Source organism: Stigmatopora argus, chromosome 10, assembly GCF_051989625.1.
Source record: "Stigmatopora argus isolate UIUO_Sarg chromosome 10, RoL_Sarg_1.0, whole genome shotgun sequence".
Classification (NCBI taxonomy): Eukaryota; Metazoa; Chordata; class Actinopteri; order Syngnathiformes; family Syngnathidae; genus Stigmatopora; species Stigmatopora argus.
The window spans coordinates 1,943,335-1,960,498 of NC_135396.1; the positions used below are offsets into that span (position 1 = coordinate 1,943,335).

The window sequence follows — 17,164 nt, forward strand, 5'->3', positions numbered from 1 at the left end:
TCAGGGCCTTTAATCCAGTTCATTTAATCCATTTATAAAAATAAATCAAAATATTATATCTAAAATGGTCCGGCCCACATGAAATCGAGTTGACGTTAAAGCGGCCCGCGAACCAACCCGAGTCTGACACCCTTGCGCTAAGAGATCGACAACAAGTAAACTTTATATCGTAAATTAAGACAATTTGAAACGGAGCAACGATTGGTCGTAATTATGAACAAGATGCTTATTAGTTGACATTCACATTCAAAGGAATGGATTTGAAAAAGATTATTTTGGAGCCCAGTTGTGCATCAATAGGTTAACACATACACAACCCATACACCCACCCACCCATGCAAACCACATAAAAACTACTCTGCATTTGATTCCTGTCAACACAAGGACGACATTCCAATTGATGAATTACTTCAAAACACACAACAATATCGCCAACTGCTCAGCAAACATCAACCTGCCTATTTTTTTCTAACCAATCGGATTCTTCGAACCCAAATGTCATCATAACAACGGCTCGCAGTATTTTTTTTCTCATGTTCTCATGGAAATCTACAGAAATTGTAGCCACAGCGAGACAATTCTATATTTTGACCATTATTTCAGCCATTAAAAAATGCCAAATGCATCATTTACATTTTCTTCCACCTCAAAGGCACCCAACCAGACTCCCATCCCACACCTTTATTATAAAAGTTTTCTTTTGAAGCTTCTCTCCACATGATTTAAAATCTAGGGAACTTCAATCCTTCGTTATAAGAGACTGTTTGCATAATTTACATCATTTACGCCCTCATGGGTAAACCTACGCATTGTACTTTACCCACAGCTCGAATAATAACTACATTTACTTTTGCAATAAACCTCTTGAATGCATACTTCTATGAATTGTTCATCACTTTTTAAATCATGCAAATGTTTATCCTGCAGTGGTAAAACTCTGGATATATTATTTACAATATGTTGGTAACATGTTTCACAATCAATGGACAAGAAAATAGAAATCTTACCTTGCATGATGAGCCACAAAACTGATATCAAGGCATCACTTAATGAAATTACCTTAAAATCATGTGATACACTTTCCTTTTCTCCTCCATTTCTCATGGCAAATGAAATGGAAATCCATTTTTTTCACGATGAAACACCATAAAAAGACATCCTTTGAGAATATGTTAGCGCACACCTGAAATGATATTAGCAAAATGAGCATTTGCGCAGCAGTTTCATGGTTTTTCTTTTTTTAAATGGCATCCAAAGAAGCAGTTACTGAACAATTACAAGTATGAGATTCAAAACTTTCCCACAAAGTGCACAAATAACAACAACAAACAGACCAACAATAAAAAAACGCGTAAATAAATAAGCAGTGAACATAACTAGTCAAAACATAAATTATTAGTGCACAAACAACAAACAGATAAATAATCAGTAAATAAGAAATAGTCAATAAATAAGTCATAAATAACTAAAATGATAATTGAAACGAAATGACAATAGCTTTAACTTCTTTAGATGACATTTATCGGCGAAACAGAAATGATTCCATTACAATGTTTCCCCCGCTGTTGAATTATTTGTGATTATAAAAGCATAATTAACGTTAATAGCATCATACTTTGTACAAGTAGATACATTCTAAACTACATATCCCACTTAATAGCACTTAAAATGATCTTTTTAAAGGAGAGATTTCATCCCCATCAAACTGTTGGTCATTTATTTAACAATATCAGGCTAACCATATCCACAAATGCTAATACAAATACTGTTTTATCCAATCAAATGGCACTAGACAATGTATTATCATTTATTGGACACTTTTTTTGTCTTTTACAGTCGATGAGAAGCGGTTTAGCATGCATCACATTTCCGTCGCAGGCATATACAGGTCATATAAACACCGTAAATTGAGAAAAACCTATTTACAGCAAATTAAAACAAAAAACAATCATGTCATCTGACTTTCCAATTTATAAAATTGCAATAATGGAGGTACACTCTGTACCATAAAGTCTTAAGCCAAGAACAATAAGGATTTTAGAATATAGAGTAGCTCACATATCTTATTAGTTAACACTGAAATGAACACTGATATTCTTCGATTGATGTATATATACACGCCATGTACATATGTGTATATACCAGTGGCGGGCCATCAGGGCCTTCAAGGCCTTCTCTGCTGGCCTAAGAAATATCTGAATCATATATTATATTTTGTCCATCAATACTTATTCAATAATTCAAAATTGTCTGTCAGCTAGAAGGAAGAAAGGAGGATGGATATTGTGTACAGTTAAAAAGGATTTTTGGTGAGTAAAATATGGCTATATTCCGAAAAATATTTCAATTGTGGGCCAAGTTCTGATATCTGAAAAGCTCCAGTGTTTGTATTTAATCACTAAATGCTGCTTGGAAGTGGATTTTACCCCATTTTAGTGCATTTTTTGCCGTTTCGCCATTGATGTCCATCGCTGTCTGTATACATTTCGCGTATGGACGTATATGGACGTATCGACCATCATCGCTGTCGTTTTCCCGGGGAAATGATACTCCGGGCCTGGTTCTGATGTCTGAAAAGCTCCAGTATTTGTATTTAATCAATAAATGCTGTTTCCGGCTGGATTTTACCCTATTTTCGGGCAAATGTTTGCCGGTACGCCTTTGACGTTCATCGCTGTCTTTTCCCGGGAAAATCACCCCCCTGGCCCGGTTGTAATGTCTGAAAAGCTCCGGTATTTGTATTTAATCATTAAATGCTGCTAGGAAGTGGATTTTACCCCATTTTTGTGCATTGATTTATTGATTATTTTTTACGTGTCGCAGCTGTAGCTGCAGTTGAGGTTTTATAGCCATAAAATAGTTTTTGAGGGTTGGATTGATTCGTTGAAGGCGCTACGAGAAAATGCACGGACCGCCACTGGTATATACGCCATATATATATATAATTATATATGTATGTTTTGCATTTTTGGAAAGGGGAAATTCACACTAAACAGCAGTTCAAAATGTGTGCAGTGAATACGTTACACGTGACGAGCACAATGTTTTTCTTTTTTAACAATGTACGATTGACGGCCAAAGCCGCCATAATTACAGACATTTTTTTGTTTGCTTTACATTCAGAGTTTTGAAAGGGAGGGAAAATCCGCCCTTTAAACAATTCATAGGAAGTTTCCCGTTCATTTCAAGAACTCCCTGACTTGGAAAAATGAAACGTCGATTTCCCATCTGCAGTGCGGTTTTTTTCTCCTTTCCAGGATGAGGTATTTGTCCGTGAGTGGAAAATGCGCCGCTTTGTTTTTTTAATTTTTTTCTTTAGCAATGCAAAATCTTTATGAACGCTTTGCGGAATTCCACGTTAAAGGTGGTGTAAATGATGGGATTGACGGCGCTGTTGACGTAACCGAGCCAAGTGAAGGCATTGTACATCTCGGCGGGAACTTTGCATTTTGTGCAGTGGGTGTTCAAGATGTGTGTGATGAAAAATGGCAGCCAGCAGATGATGAAAACACCTGAGGAAAGAGGAGAAAATTGATATTTTCAATGACGGCTTTATGAACGGGGGGCACTCGCTGACAGGTGGAAGTGTGATAGCAACTATTTCCTTCCTCCATCATTGCACGGCTGCCTCCATAAGAGTAGTACCTAAACACCCACATTTTTTCTCCATATGTATTACCTGCAAAAGGGTTATTGGGCTGACCTTTCGTTTTTCTCTTTTCGTGTCATCTTTTTTTTTTAGGTTTAAAAGACAATACGAGCTGAGAAGGTCGTTTTCAATCGACTTTTGAGTAGGTCATTTTCTGGAAAACAGGTGAAGTTGCTAATGGGTTAAAATTGCAATATACACATTATGCACCTAATACTTGAATTTAAACTCTCGTATTATAAGATAATTAAATGCAAAATTAATCGTATCTCTGGAGTACATTTTCTATTTATTTATTTCAATAGGGGCATACAAACTCATCAATCATCCCCCTTTTTTAAGTCCATGTAAATTAACGCAGATTTTCAAGGTGAGCATGCACTGCATAGGTTAAAATTGCAATATATACATTACACACCTAATACTTGAATTTAAACTCTTGTCTCGTATTATAAGATAATTAAATGCAAAAATAATCGTATCTATGGAGTACATTTTCTATTCATTTCAAAATGCCAAGATGGCGCCGTCACGCGGAAGCCAGTGGCAGTAGCTCTGTCCACTCTTATTTGTTTTTCATGTTTTACAGGCCTTCTATATTTTTTTAAATTACATTTTAATATTTCTTAATACATTCCTTTTTACTTTACTTTGTACTTTATAATTTTTACTTTAATGTTTTTACAACTTTCTTTGTTCTGTTAGCCTGGCTTCTTTCTGCTACTTCTTTTTTTGGAACCATTCAGCCATGCCTACGCTGTCATACACATGGGACTAGCTGTTACAATATGCAACAGAAGGAGCAACACCTCAATACCGCAGGAAATTCGGAGCTGGGCAAAAGTGCAGGGAGAAGAAGCAACGTACTTTGTGCTTTTGCTTTGTTGTTCTGTCTAATCACCCTCTTGCTACTGCCACAATGAAATTTCCCGAATACGGGATGAATCAAGTTATCCAATCCAATAGGGGCAAAAAAACTCAATCAACCCCCTTTTTTAAGTCCATGTAAATAAACACAGATTTTCAAGGTGAGCATGCACTGCATAGGTTAAAATTGCAATATATACATTACACACGTAATACTTGAATTTAAACTCTTGTCTTGTATTATAAGATATTTAAATGCAAAAATCACCGTACCTCTATAGTACATTTTCTATTTGTTTATTTCAATAGGGGCAAAAAAACTCATCAATCAACCTCCTTTTTTAAGTCCATGTAAATAAACGCAGATTTTCAATGCACTGCAAAAAAATAAAAATAAAAAAATCACTCTTAACAAGAATGTGTCTAATTTTTGTTTAAAAAAATACTGCATCACACTAAGATACAATCTCCTAAGAAGTAGACCAGTCAGATATTAATGCTTAATTTTCAGAGATTTGTAATTGCTCTATTGGCAGTTTGGACATAATGTAATTAAAAAAAAAAAAATTCAAATAAAGCTGTGTAAAATTCTACTTGTTCTAACAAGGATCTTGACCATATAATTTTTTCAAATTCGTATTTTGCAAGCAAACCCCCCACAGCAAATATACATCCCAAAACTCCCCGAGTGCTTACCAAATCTAGAGCCAGTCTTAACTCACCGAGGACGATGGCTAACATCTGCGTGGCCTTCTTCTCCTTCTGCTGGGAGATCTTCCTTTTACTCATACTTTTCAACGAAGTCTGCGTCTTGCCGTTGGGCAGCGCCTGCGTCTGGAAGACTTTGGCCACGCTTTGCGTGGGCTCCTCCATGGCTTCCTGACCGGGATCTCCGTTCTTTTCCGCTCTCTGGCTCTCTTCGGGAGGTGTCGGAGGCGAAGAGGTAGGGCTGGCGTTGGCTCTGGCGGGCATCAACTGCTGGTGGCTGGTGGCCGGAGTATTTCCCAGGGTGCAATGTTGCTTCTGCTTATGGCTGCTGCTTCCGCTGTTGAGCTCATCCAGTTCCAAATCCTGGCTCTTGTGGGCGACGTCTTTAATAAATATCTGAAAAGTGTCGAGCGTGATGACGATATGGAGACAGATCATTCTCGTTAAAAGGTCACCCTTGTTTTTCTTGTCATTTTTCTCCTCCTAAAAAGGGACGCTAATCAGCATAGCGATGGAGTGAGAGCTTCAACCACTCATTTTTTAGGGTTGCACATTATTGACCCATCTGACAGCAACTAGCGCGTAGAGCATTTAATCACTATAACATTATATTAGCAACACTACGGCAGTTTAGCTATAGGTAAAAAACTGTGACATTACTTACCAACATTGCCATTGTTTATATGCACCTCCTCGCCATCTTTGTAGGGTGCACGCTGGGTTTGTCCCCAGGAAAATGGTCCAATAATTCATAAAAGGACCATGTTTTTGCCCTGTTACAATTTTGTTGTTGCCATCCTTAATTTCATTTAATCTAGTCATTGTCGCATATTTATTTATGAACACACTGTGGCAAAAACCTTGCACGTGCTTTCAATCTGTCTCGCAGACATCGGATTTCTACGATCTGTGACTGTTTCTGACTGCAGAAAAAAGCCAACCAATTACAATCTGGATTGCCTATTAATCAGATTTTGGCTGCCCGTCTGTACAAGGCCTAGACCAAGGGTTTCAGACTCGGGTTGGTTCGCGGGCCGCTTTAACGTCAACATGATTTCGTTTAGATATAATATTTAGATATATTTTTTAAATAAATTGATTAAAAGAACTGGATTAAAAGCCCTGAATATTCAGTTTTTTATAGATCTAAAACAATGTTTATTTTAGCTTTTTTTAAAATATATTTTTAGATTTGACAAAAGGATTTTTGAACTAAAAAAACAGAAAAAATGGATTAAAAATGACAATTATTGATTTAAAAGAGGGAAAATCAGGAAATTTAATATACATCTAAACTCGTCATTTTAATTTGATCCTAAAACCGAAAGTCGGCACTCATGATTTACTTTCCCGGGCCACACAAAATGATGCGGCGGGCCAGATTTGGCCCCCGGGCCGCCACTTTGACACATGTGGCCTAGACTAAAAAAGTAGTGTCTCTCAAATAGAGCCCTGCAGAACCCCATAACAGCTACTTCTGAAAGAATTGAAGTACAAACTGAAAGATTTTTCTTCCACGGGTGACAAACTATGCATTTCGCAAGCACGCACCAATTCGACAGTGCACATGGCCTGTTAATTCAAAACTAGATCATTTCTGAATCATGGAATAGCAAATTATTATGGGTATTCCTAGCTTAACACAGTGGGTAGGTCACCTGTCAAAGTGACATCTAGCTAAATCTTTTCTAGAGTCCATCAATTTCACTCTTCATCACAGACATGAAAAAAAAAAATAGAAGAAGATAAGTGTAAACGGGACGTACCACCTTCTTCTTCTTCTTGGCAGGGAAACTCCCGTTCGACTTGACAATCACTGTGCACAGCCTCACGTCCTCTGGATGAGTGCACTTATCCTGCATTTTGAAGACGGGATAAAAAAAGAAAGACATGTCAAGAAACCGTGTGTTGGATGTCGTCGGCTGAAAAGTGATAAACGCGGGCTGTCGTGGCAAAGATGGGGCAGACGGGAAGGTCAAAGCGGTTTAAACGAGCGTTGGCGAGGCAAGACGGCGACCCGCCGCCGAAAAGTCAGCCCATTAACTTCCTCGCATCATAAAATAGACACGGGGGGTTATTTGACTGCAGACAAACAAGTGCAGCGAGTCAGCCATTGGCTGTATCGAAATGTGATTAGTCTGCTCTATAATGATAATTTCCTCATCATAATCATTATCTGCTCATTTGTCAATACGCTACCGTATAATGTCTTCGCGGGCCATTGGATGTTGTAGCAATGTGCTATAAAAAGCCCACAAAACTTTGATTCCGTGTTAACATACCCACACCCACACCCACAGAGGAAGGTGTTTTCCATTCTAACCGTGCTTTGACTGCTTAAAGCAGGTTAAGTGCAGCAATAATTCTCTTGGAAGGTTTTTACAGGGTAAATATGGCGTTGTATCAGCTGTGTTAAGAGCTATTTCTGCCACAATTTCCAGTCTATAAAAGCTGTCACTCTAAAAAACTTGCCACATGATTGCCTGTCTGTGTTTTATTGGTCAAATGGAGTCAAACGTGGCGTTGGATTGATGAAAAAAAGATTCATTTGACAAGTATCGAGAATAAATGCCTGTAGGTACAGTGGAAGAGAAAAATATCACTTAGAGCATGGGTGTCAGACTCGGGTTGGTTCGCGGGCCGCCTTAACGTCAACTCGATTTCATGTGGGCCGGACCATTTTAGATATAATATTTAGATTTTTTAAATTTATAAATGGATTAAAAGAACTGGATTGAAAGCCCTGAATATTCAGTTTTTATAGATCTAAAACAATGTTTATTTTAGCTTTTTTAAAAAATATATTTTTAGATTTTACAAAATGATTTTTGAACTAAAAACACAGAAAAAATGGATTAAAAAAATTACAATTATTGTTTTAAAAGGAGGAAAATCAGGAAATTTAATATACATCTATACTCTTCATTTTAATTTGATCCTAAAACAGAAAGTCGGCACTCATGCATGATTTACTTTCCCGGGCCACAAAAAATGATGTGGCGGGCCAAATTTGGCCCCCGGGCCGCTACTTTGACACTTGTGACTTAGAGGAAGAAAAATAGAGTGAAAAGTAGCTTAAAATGGGAAGTAGGTGGTTCGTGTTGATGATAGGGAGACGGACGCCCACCTTGAGAGAAGTAGCCACGTCAGGAACGGCGGCCTGACACATGCGCTGCTTGGGTTTGGTGTTTACGCGCTTCCTGCGCTTCCGCAGAACCACGTAGATTTGAACGTAAACTAGCAGGGTGATGATGAAGGGCACGTAGAAGGACACGATGGAGGAGTAGACCACGAAAGCGGGGTTAGCGATCACACATAGCGACGCTTCTCGGGTGGCTGTGGGGAGAAAGAATAATACTTTTTAATATTTTGACTTCTGTACTGTATTTTGCTGTGTAATATACCCAGGTATGTTAAACGGCAGGGGTATATTAAATGGCGCACCAACGGGAAGGTACGATCCACTACGCACTCTTTATGCCGTGACGGGGTGCATCAACGTTTTGTAGACTTAAACTACTAAACGTACTGCTCAGGTTATAACTACGTACTGAATAAAGTCTGACTTAGAATTTTAATGAACTTAAGTATCTATAATTATACCCGCATGAACACCATACAAATCTTGCCAAAAAAGCTGAGTTGCCGTTTAATATACCCGGGTATATTAAACTGCAGGGGTATATTGAATGGCGCACAAACGGGAGTCTCAAAAAAAGCAAAAATCATTTTATATACCCGGGTATATTAAACGGCAAAATACGGTAGTTCTTAGGGGAAGCGGGTTTATTATTTTCTGCAATTTATCACAATAAGACATCTACTAAAGCCTACTTGGGAAAACTATGATCAATATTTTACCGTATTTTCGTTGGGGAAATAATTATGGCTCAACAAAGTTTGCTGTTAGGCATGTTTTTTTTAAATCTGGTAATTTGATGAATTGAAAGAAGGAATGAGAGAACAATCATTTGAAAAGAAAATATGTATTTTTCAATAGTCGCAGTGCTAGCATTTTTGTCCTTTATTTGCAAAGGTTTCTTCGGTGCATGACAGGGCGAACCTTGAAATTTCATTCACGGCAACAACTCAGGGTTGACGTTTTCAAACATCATAAAATGTGACGTCAAGTCGCTGGGAAGTTATTGACGCAATTTCCCGTCTCATTCTCTTGGAACATTTAGCTAAAAATCAAACAAATGACGCTTCAAGGTACCACTTTTGAAGGTCTTTTAGCTTTACAGACACATTTTATTGTCTTACTTTTTAATCAATATTTTAATTGAATATGCTACAAAAACAAGATAGGGTATTTAAATGTTGAAATGGAATGTTATCACGTTATATTCTCTCATTTAGAATTTGATACCGGCAACATATTTTACAAAAAGGGTGAAGGGAAAGCTGATAAAGTTAATAAAGTGAACTGTCAAAAAAAAAACAGCCAGATTGTTTTGGAAGATAAGAACAAGATGAAAAACCTACTGAACGTACTGCAAGTAATTTAGATACGTATCATCCTCTATAGCCGATAATATCATCTAATACAAGGGTGTCAAACTCGGGTTGGTTCGCGGGCCGCAATAACAACTCGATTTCATGTCGGCCGGACCATTTTAGATATAATATTTAGATTTTCTTTTTTTAATTGGATTATAAGAACTGGATCATAAGCCCTAATTATTCAGTTTTTTAATAGATACAAAAATGTTTATTTGAACTTTTTTTTCTTAGTAAGGGAAAACTAATAATAATTTGTTTTTCATTTCAAATGGAAACAATTTTTTTAAAAATTATATTCAATATTAAAGTGCAAAACCAAAAATATTTTCATATATTTATTTTTAGATTTTACTAACTTCTTTTTGACCTAAAAACACCAAAAGAAAAAAAAAGATAAAAATTGCAATTATTGATTTAAAAAGGGAAAAATCAGGAAATATAATGACCATTTTAGACACAATATTTAGATTTTTTTTAGTAAATGGATTAAAAAAACTGGATTAAAACCCCTGAATATTCAGTTTTTTTAAAGATCTAAAACAATGTTTATTTTAGCTTTTGTATATATTTTTACATTTCACAAAATGATTTTTGAACTAAAAACACAGAAAAAATGGATTAAAAAATGAAGATTATTGATTTAAAAGCTGGAAAATCAGGAAATTTAATATACATCTATACTGTTCATTTTAATTTGATCCTAAAACAGAAAGTTGGCACATGATTTACTTACTCTGGCCGTACGAAATGATGCGGCGGGCCTGATTTGGCCCCCGGGCCACCACTTTGACACCTGTGATCTAATATATAGATAACGATTTTAAAATAAATAAAAAAATAACCCTCATCACCAGCATGCTACCAAACTGTCACGTACATTTGTGACCTCCATTTTCCTTTGACCTGGTGGCCCCAAAATGCTCTTTCCTGGTTACAATCATATTACCCAGAATGCAAATGAAGGTTAAATAGGCTAATCCGTTCGAGTCAATGGAAAATTCCTTTCCTGACCTCTGCTACGTTTGACCTCATTAACCTCCAAATGAATCTAGAGTTTCCTAATGATGTCTTTATTGGTTCTTGAGTGATCTTGAAGCCAAACATAAGGACATATGAAATGAAATACCGGAGCGACCTCCACCTGAATGCATAATAAGCATGGCTGATGAAAATTCACATTCACTTTGTCTTCCATTTTTGAATTTACAGCAGGTTGAAAAGGATGTGCAAATGACTGTACTGTTTTCATTTGCATTTTACATGACGCAAATTCATGTTTCTCTAGTTTAGAGTCACAATTTGTCAACTTCAACTCATTGGGCGAAGCTTCATTTTTAAGACATTTCATGTTTTTCTATTCTCAAGTCACTGTTTGTCATTTTCAACTCATTACAAATATTGAACATGAATCGTATACGGTGAAGGTCAGCTCAACACAATTTATGAAAACTAAAATAACACAAGTCCAGGCTTCATACTTGTCATCTTATACGTTTTTTCCGTATTTTATACGTTTTTTGATCATTCCCATGTGTGAACACTTTTGTATGGGATTTTTAAATATGTTTTTTTGTAAAACCGATCTCGTTTTACCCAATTTCGGCTCTAATAAGGACCGCTCGGCCACTGGCAACAGACGAAAACGTCATCGTCGACTGCCAATAGTCCTGCTTTAAGCATACCACGTTTTCACTATATAAATATAGCGCGTCAGCAAGCAATGTACCCAGACAGTCAAGCTGTCAGCGTCACACTGACATCCACAGAATCTTAAATTTACTGCATACTGATTGGGCACCCCGTCCATTTTGGGGAAAAATCCTAGACTTTTAAGTGCGCCCTATGTGAGTAAATATGTGCCGTGTTGCATTTGTATCTTTTAAAAATCTTTTAATAAGTGGAATTGCAATCATTAATAAGGGTAGCAATTGGCTGATGTTGACAGGTACGAGACTTGATTGACCAAGGTTCAAAAACTTCAGGGGTGTCAGAATCGGGTTGGTTCGCGGTCCGCTTTAACGTCAACTTGATTTCACGTGGGCCGGACCATTTTAGATATCATATTTAGATATTTTTTTTTAATAAATGGATTAAAAGAACTGGATTAAAAGCCCTGGATATTCAGTTTTTTATAGATCTAAAACAATGTTTATTTTAGCTTTTTTAAATATATTTTTAGATTATACAAAATGATTTTTTAAACTAAAAACATGGAAAAAATGATTAAAAAATGACAATTATTGATTTAAAAGGGGTAAAATCAGGAAATTTAATTTACATCTATACTCTTCATTTTAATTTGATCCTAAAACAGAAAGTCGGCACTCATTATTTACTTTCCTGGGCCACACAAAATGATGCGGCGGGCCAGATTTGGCCCCCAGGCCGCCACTTTGACACTGTGGTTTAAGGGGAATTGCAATCATTAATAAGGTTAGCAATTGGCCGAGGTTGACAGGTATGAGACTTGATTGAGAAATGTGTTATCCACTTTGATCCCCAAGGTTGAAAATTTCTAAATGAAAGCAACGCAATCAATTGTTCCATCCCAATGCTAATGTTTGGGGGTAACAAGCTATTCCCCCCTTTTTAATGCCGTGCTTTTTCTTACCTGTGTTATTGAGCCCAAAGAGGAGAGGGCAGGATATGGCGAACGAGAGCACCCACACCACCGAGATCATGATGGTTACCCTTCTTCTAGAACTGTAGCGGGTGTTGTACAGCATCGGCATGGCAACCGCTGTGTATCTAAGAGAGGGGGGGGAATAAATAGATTTTCAGTTCTGACGGCAAAATAAATTCAGCTTTTCCAGCCTTTATTCCTGACAAGTTGTGCCCGTTTGCGGTGTGTGAGGAGTACCCGGTTATTTTCTAGCTTGTCAAGGATGTCACGGTAGTTTATGCAGCATGGCTAGAAGGTTTTGTTTGTTTCTGCGTAAAATCGTGGACGAGCCACCGGGCCAAACCAATTCACTTGCCGTCTATTTTTTTGAGTGGTGTCGTTTATGTTGATTGCTGGCCTCAAGTTGAAAGTGGTGACAACATTATTTGGGATATCTGACGAGCGACCCAATCTAGAACCCGATAAATTACGGGTGGAGGTTTTGATTTGTTTGTTGATTAGCGCCATTATGTTTACCCTGGTTTGATCACATGGGTGAAAAATTGAGTCTGACTACAAGAAAAAAAAGTCATTTGCAAACGTTTCCTCATTTAAAGAGACAGTGTTTAATATACCAACATAAATCAAAGTGTGTGATACGATCTTCCGTACGACACAAACCATATTCATTTACATCCGAAGTGGCGAATAAGTTAGACACAAAAAGAAAAAATGTTAAACGGTGAGCAGCATAAAAAAAAAAAAATCAGTCAGCCAAATTATTTTTTAAAAATACCTTATTATTATTAATGGGCTTTTTAGATCCGACGTGTCGTATAAGTTAGACACAAAAAGAAAAAATATTAAACGGTGAGCAGCATAAAAAAAATTCAGTCTGCCAAATTATTTTTAAAAATATCTTATTATTATTAATGGACCCTTTAGATCCGAAGTGGCGTATAAGTTAGACACAAAAAGCAAAAATATTAAATGTTGAGCAGCACAAAAAAAAAATCCAGTCTGCCAAATTATTTTTTTAAATATCTTATTATTATTAATGGGCCCTTTAGAGCCAAATTGGCGTATAAATTAGACACAAAAAGTTAAAATATTAAAAAGGTGAGCAGCATAAAAAAAAATCCAATCTGAATCTTAAAAATTATTTTTAAAACTATCTTATTAATATTATTATTATTAATGGGCCCCTGATGAATTTGAGTGTAATTTAAGAGAGAATAAAAATAAGAGAAACATAAAACGAGGCAAAGAGCCACAGCATATACAAAAAATAATATAAAAAAATAAAAAGCATTTTGGCTGGGAGCCGCATGGGGTTCGAGAGCCGCGTTTTTGCCACCCCTGGTCTCGTCAGCCACTTATCAATAATACTGATATCATACAGGAAAGGCAGCTAAATTCCAAAGGGCGACAAAAGCAATTAATAAGACACCCGGATTGAATATGTATTGCTATCCACGAGATATGACTTCAGACGGTACGTTGCGTAAAAAGCGATTGGTCGCTGCAAAGAAAGCAGACTTTTCTACTGTGAGTGCTGCAGGGAAATCTAATCATTTACCATCAAGTGACCTTGTTGAAAAGGCTAATAATCACAGGGAAGAAAATGCAGGCTTTCTCATACGCTGTACTTGCACGCTACAGCGCTCAAAAATGTATAATTAAATCATGTAGAATTTTATTTCATGTCCTGAATGCTTTTCACGTTATGTCAACTTTTCATGCCCTTTGGGGAAATTCTATTCTATTTTTATGCGTGTAACATTGGATTTCACTGCACGGTATTTTTTCCATATTTCACAATGGAAGCATGATACAATTTATGGACAAAACATCAGAGAGACAGATTGTTTGTAATTGTATGTGCCAATTAGGGAGCAGATTTGATTGTTTTCATGCACATTTTTTAGTAACTAATAAAAAAAAGAGATGGGGCATATTTCAATGCTGGTCTAGTTCAGTTTATTTCTATTACTATAATAGGTAGCATTCCTTAACATAATTAGCTTTAAAAACTAATAAAAAATAGATGGGGCACATCAATACTGGTCTGGTTCAGCTAATTTCTATTATTATTCTTTATGAGGAAAAATAGTTAGCATCCTTTAGCATAATTATTAGATGATTAGTGCTTTAAAAACAGAGAAGGCCATTTGAAGGTTGTTTTATACTTTAAAAAATGCCTGAAATTGCCTATTTTGCAATGTGGAGTTCTACAGAATGATTTCGTGTTAAAATATAGACTGGAGCCTGTAATGTGAGCCCATTTGCTTCATTTAGTGGAAAAAAAAAAGAACATGTCGATTCACGGGCCGCTTTAACGTCAACTTAATTTCACGTGGGCCAGACCATTTTAGATATAATATTTAGATTTTTTTTTAAATAAATGGATTAAAAGAACTGGATTAAAAGCCCTGAATATTCCGTTTTTATAGATCTAAAACAATGTTTCTATTAGCTTTTTTTTAAATATATTTTTAGATTTTACAAAATGATTTTTGAACTAAAACACAGAAAAAATGGATTAAAAAATTACAATTATTGACTTAAAAGGGGGAAATTCAGGAAATTTAATATAAATCTATACTCTTCATTTTAATTTGATCCTAAAACAGAAAGTCGGCACTCATGATTTTCTTTCCCGGGCCACACAAAATGATGCGGCGGGCCAGATTTGGCCCCCGGGCCGACATTTTGACACAAGTGCATAAACTTTCCATTCATGTATATATAAAAAAAGAAGGACGACGCTCAAGTGAACCAAGCATTTCACCCGAGAATTTCCCATGGATGAACGTTTATATGTTTTCAAGCAAGGGGAAAAATATCTTGGAAACCGCCAAGATCGTCCCCTTGAGGATCCACAAACATACGAGTCTTATAAACAGCATCTAAATGCAAATTGGGGTGTCCCTTACCTTTGACTATATACCGGCATTCTGATACAAACGAAGACGCATTAGTCAATTATGCGTAATAATGTGATTTTCTTGACAAACAAGAGACAAATAAGCAGAAATGTCTTTTTTTTCTGTGCAGGCATTCAGAACATGGTGTAAAATGACATCTGACAGCTTGATATATTATACCGTCCGTACATAACACATGCTTCTTTTCAGGCTAAAGTGGTTTGCAGGATTACATATTTACTCCCTATAGATTTTTAATGAAAGCAAAGAGGAGCATGCAGATCACAGACATGCACGGCTCTCGAGGAAAATCTATTTTCATGTCTTTTTTCATTTTTTTATAATGGCTTTTGATGGTTCCACCTCAAGACTTTCCTAAATAAAGCCCTTAGGGTGAACATGGTTTATTTTTTTTGTTTGTATTCAACGCTCATGATAATTCATTCCCGGCTAAACAAATAATTAGTTGATCATCTGACCCTGACGAAGGTTCTTTTCTGCATCTAAATTTGAACCGCTGCTAGTTGTGTGCTTTCCCTTGTGACTGGTTAAAAAGTCAAATTAGAATTCCAGCTAAGACCACAAACGATAGAAAAGTGGTCTTTACATAAGATATGTAGAAACCACTGACGGACATATTTAATTCATCTTTTCTTATTAATTGGCTCCTGCTGGTTGAACTTTTGGTAATTGTTCTGTACTCGTTAAATTAAGGGTGTCAGACTCGGGTTGGTTCGCGGGCCGCTTTAACGTCAACTTGATTACACGTGGGCCGGACCATTTTAGATATAATATTTAGATTTTTTTTTTTTAAATAAATGGATTAAAAGAGCTGAATTAAAAGCCCTGGATATTCATTTTTTATAGATCTAAAACAATGTTTATTTTAGCTTTTTTATATATATTTTTAGATTTTACAAAATGATTTTTGAACTAAAAACACAGAAAAAATGGATTAAAAAATGACAATTATTGATTTAAAAGGGGGAAAAACAGGAAATTTAATAAACAACTATACTTTTCATTTTAATTTCATCCTAAAACAAAGTCGGCACTCATGATTTACTTTCTCGGGCCACACAAAATGATGAGGCGGGCCAGATTTGGCCCCCGGGCCACCCCTTTGACACATGTGTGTTAAAGTGTTGAAGTAACATTTTGGCTTACTTTTAAGTGTCTTTAGAATGGATTACATTATTAATCAACTACATTGAATATTCACTTGCACACAATTACATTCAGATTTTAATTATAAATCTACATACAAACATTTTTCCTAAAAGTGTGTTTTTTTATCTGATCTTTTTATTCTAACTTTGATATTGCATTCTTTCATGTAATTTCATACGCATTTTTAGCCACCGTAATTTAACCCCTAAAGTCTGAAAATCCGCATGTGCTTGAAACTTTAGTAAACATTGTTTGCTAATTAGAAGAACAACAAAGAAATGTTAGAAGCGGCTCCCTAATTCCTCCGGTAAAGATTTCCCGTTATACAAAACCAAAACAATCCATGCAAGGAACAATCAAGACTGGGAAAAAAAACAAAAAAATGCAAGAATTAGCCAACTCACCGATCAATGCTGATGGCACACAGATTGAGGATGCTCGCTGTGCACATCATCACATCTAGAGTGACAAAGATGTCACAGTGGATCTTGCTAAAGCGCCATTCCCCGACGACCTAAAAAAGGAAAAAAAATACCAACAAAAGGTAAGCCACAAAGAAGAGGCAGTCAAAATATGTGCTTTGCGACATTAATTTCAATCATCCACGGAGTGCCGTATTGACAAAAAGGTGAAGCCTGATGATAGATGAAAATTGATGAATTCCTCTATTCCTTAAATGCATTCGTAATTAGAACGCCCTTGTTAAGAATGCCGAAAATGTGTCAAAATCTTCGAAAG

At 36.3% G+C, this 17,164-nt stretch overlaps 1 protein-coding gene across 1 annotated transcript in view; it reads right to left on the bottom strand.

Moving 5' to 3' along the window:
• Positions 1-1,793: 1,793 nt before the first annotated feature.
• The window catches only part of drd2a (dopamine receptor D2a), a 41,832-nt gene continuing 26,461 nt past the window's right edge, over positions 1,794-17,164 (bottom strand). Inside the window, exons 3-8 of the mRNA XM_077612048.1 lie at positions 16,831-16,940; positions 12,339-12,475; positions 8,352-8,560; positions 6,991-7,080; positions 5,239-5,620; positions 1,794-3,512 (exon numbers count right to left, since the gene is read on the bottom strand). Of these exons, the coding sequence (XP_077468174.1) occupies positions 3,316-3,512; positions 5,239-5,620; positions 6,991-7,080; positions 8,352-8,560; positions 12,339-12,475; positions 16,831-16,940 (1,125 nt within the window). The 3' untranslated portion in view covers positions 1,794-3,315. The remainder of the gene's footprint in view (positions 3,513-5,238; positions 5,621-6,990; positions 7,081-8,351; positions 8,561-12,338; positions 12,476-16,830; positions 16,941-17,164) is intronic.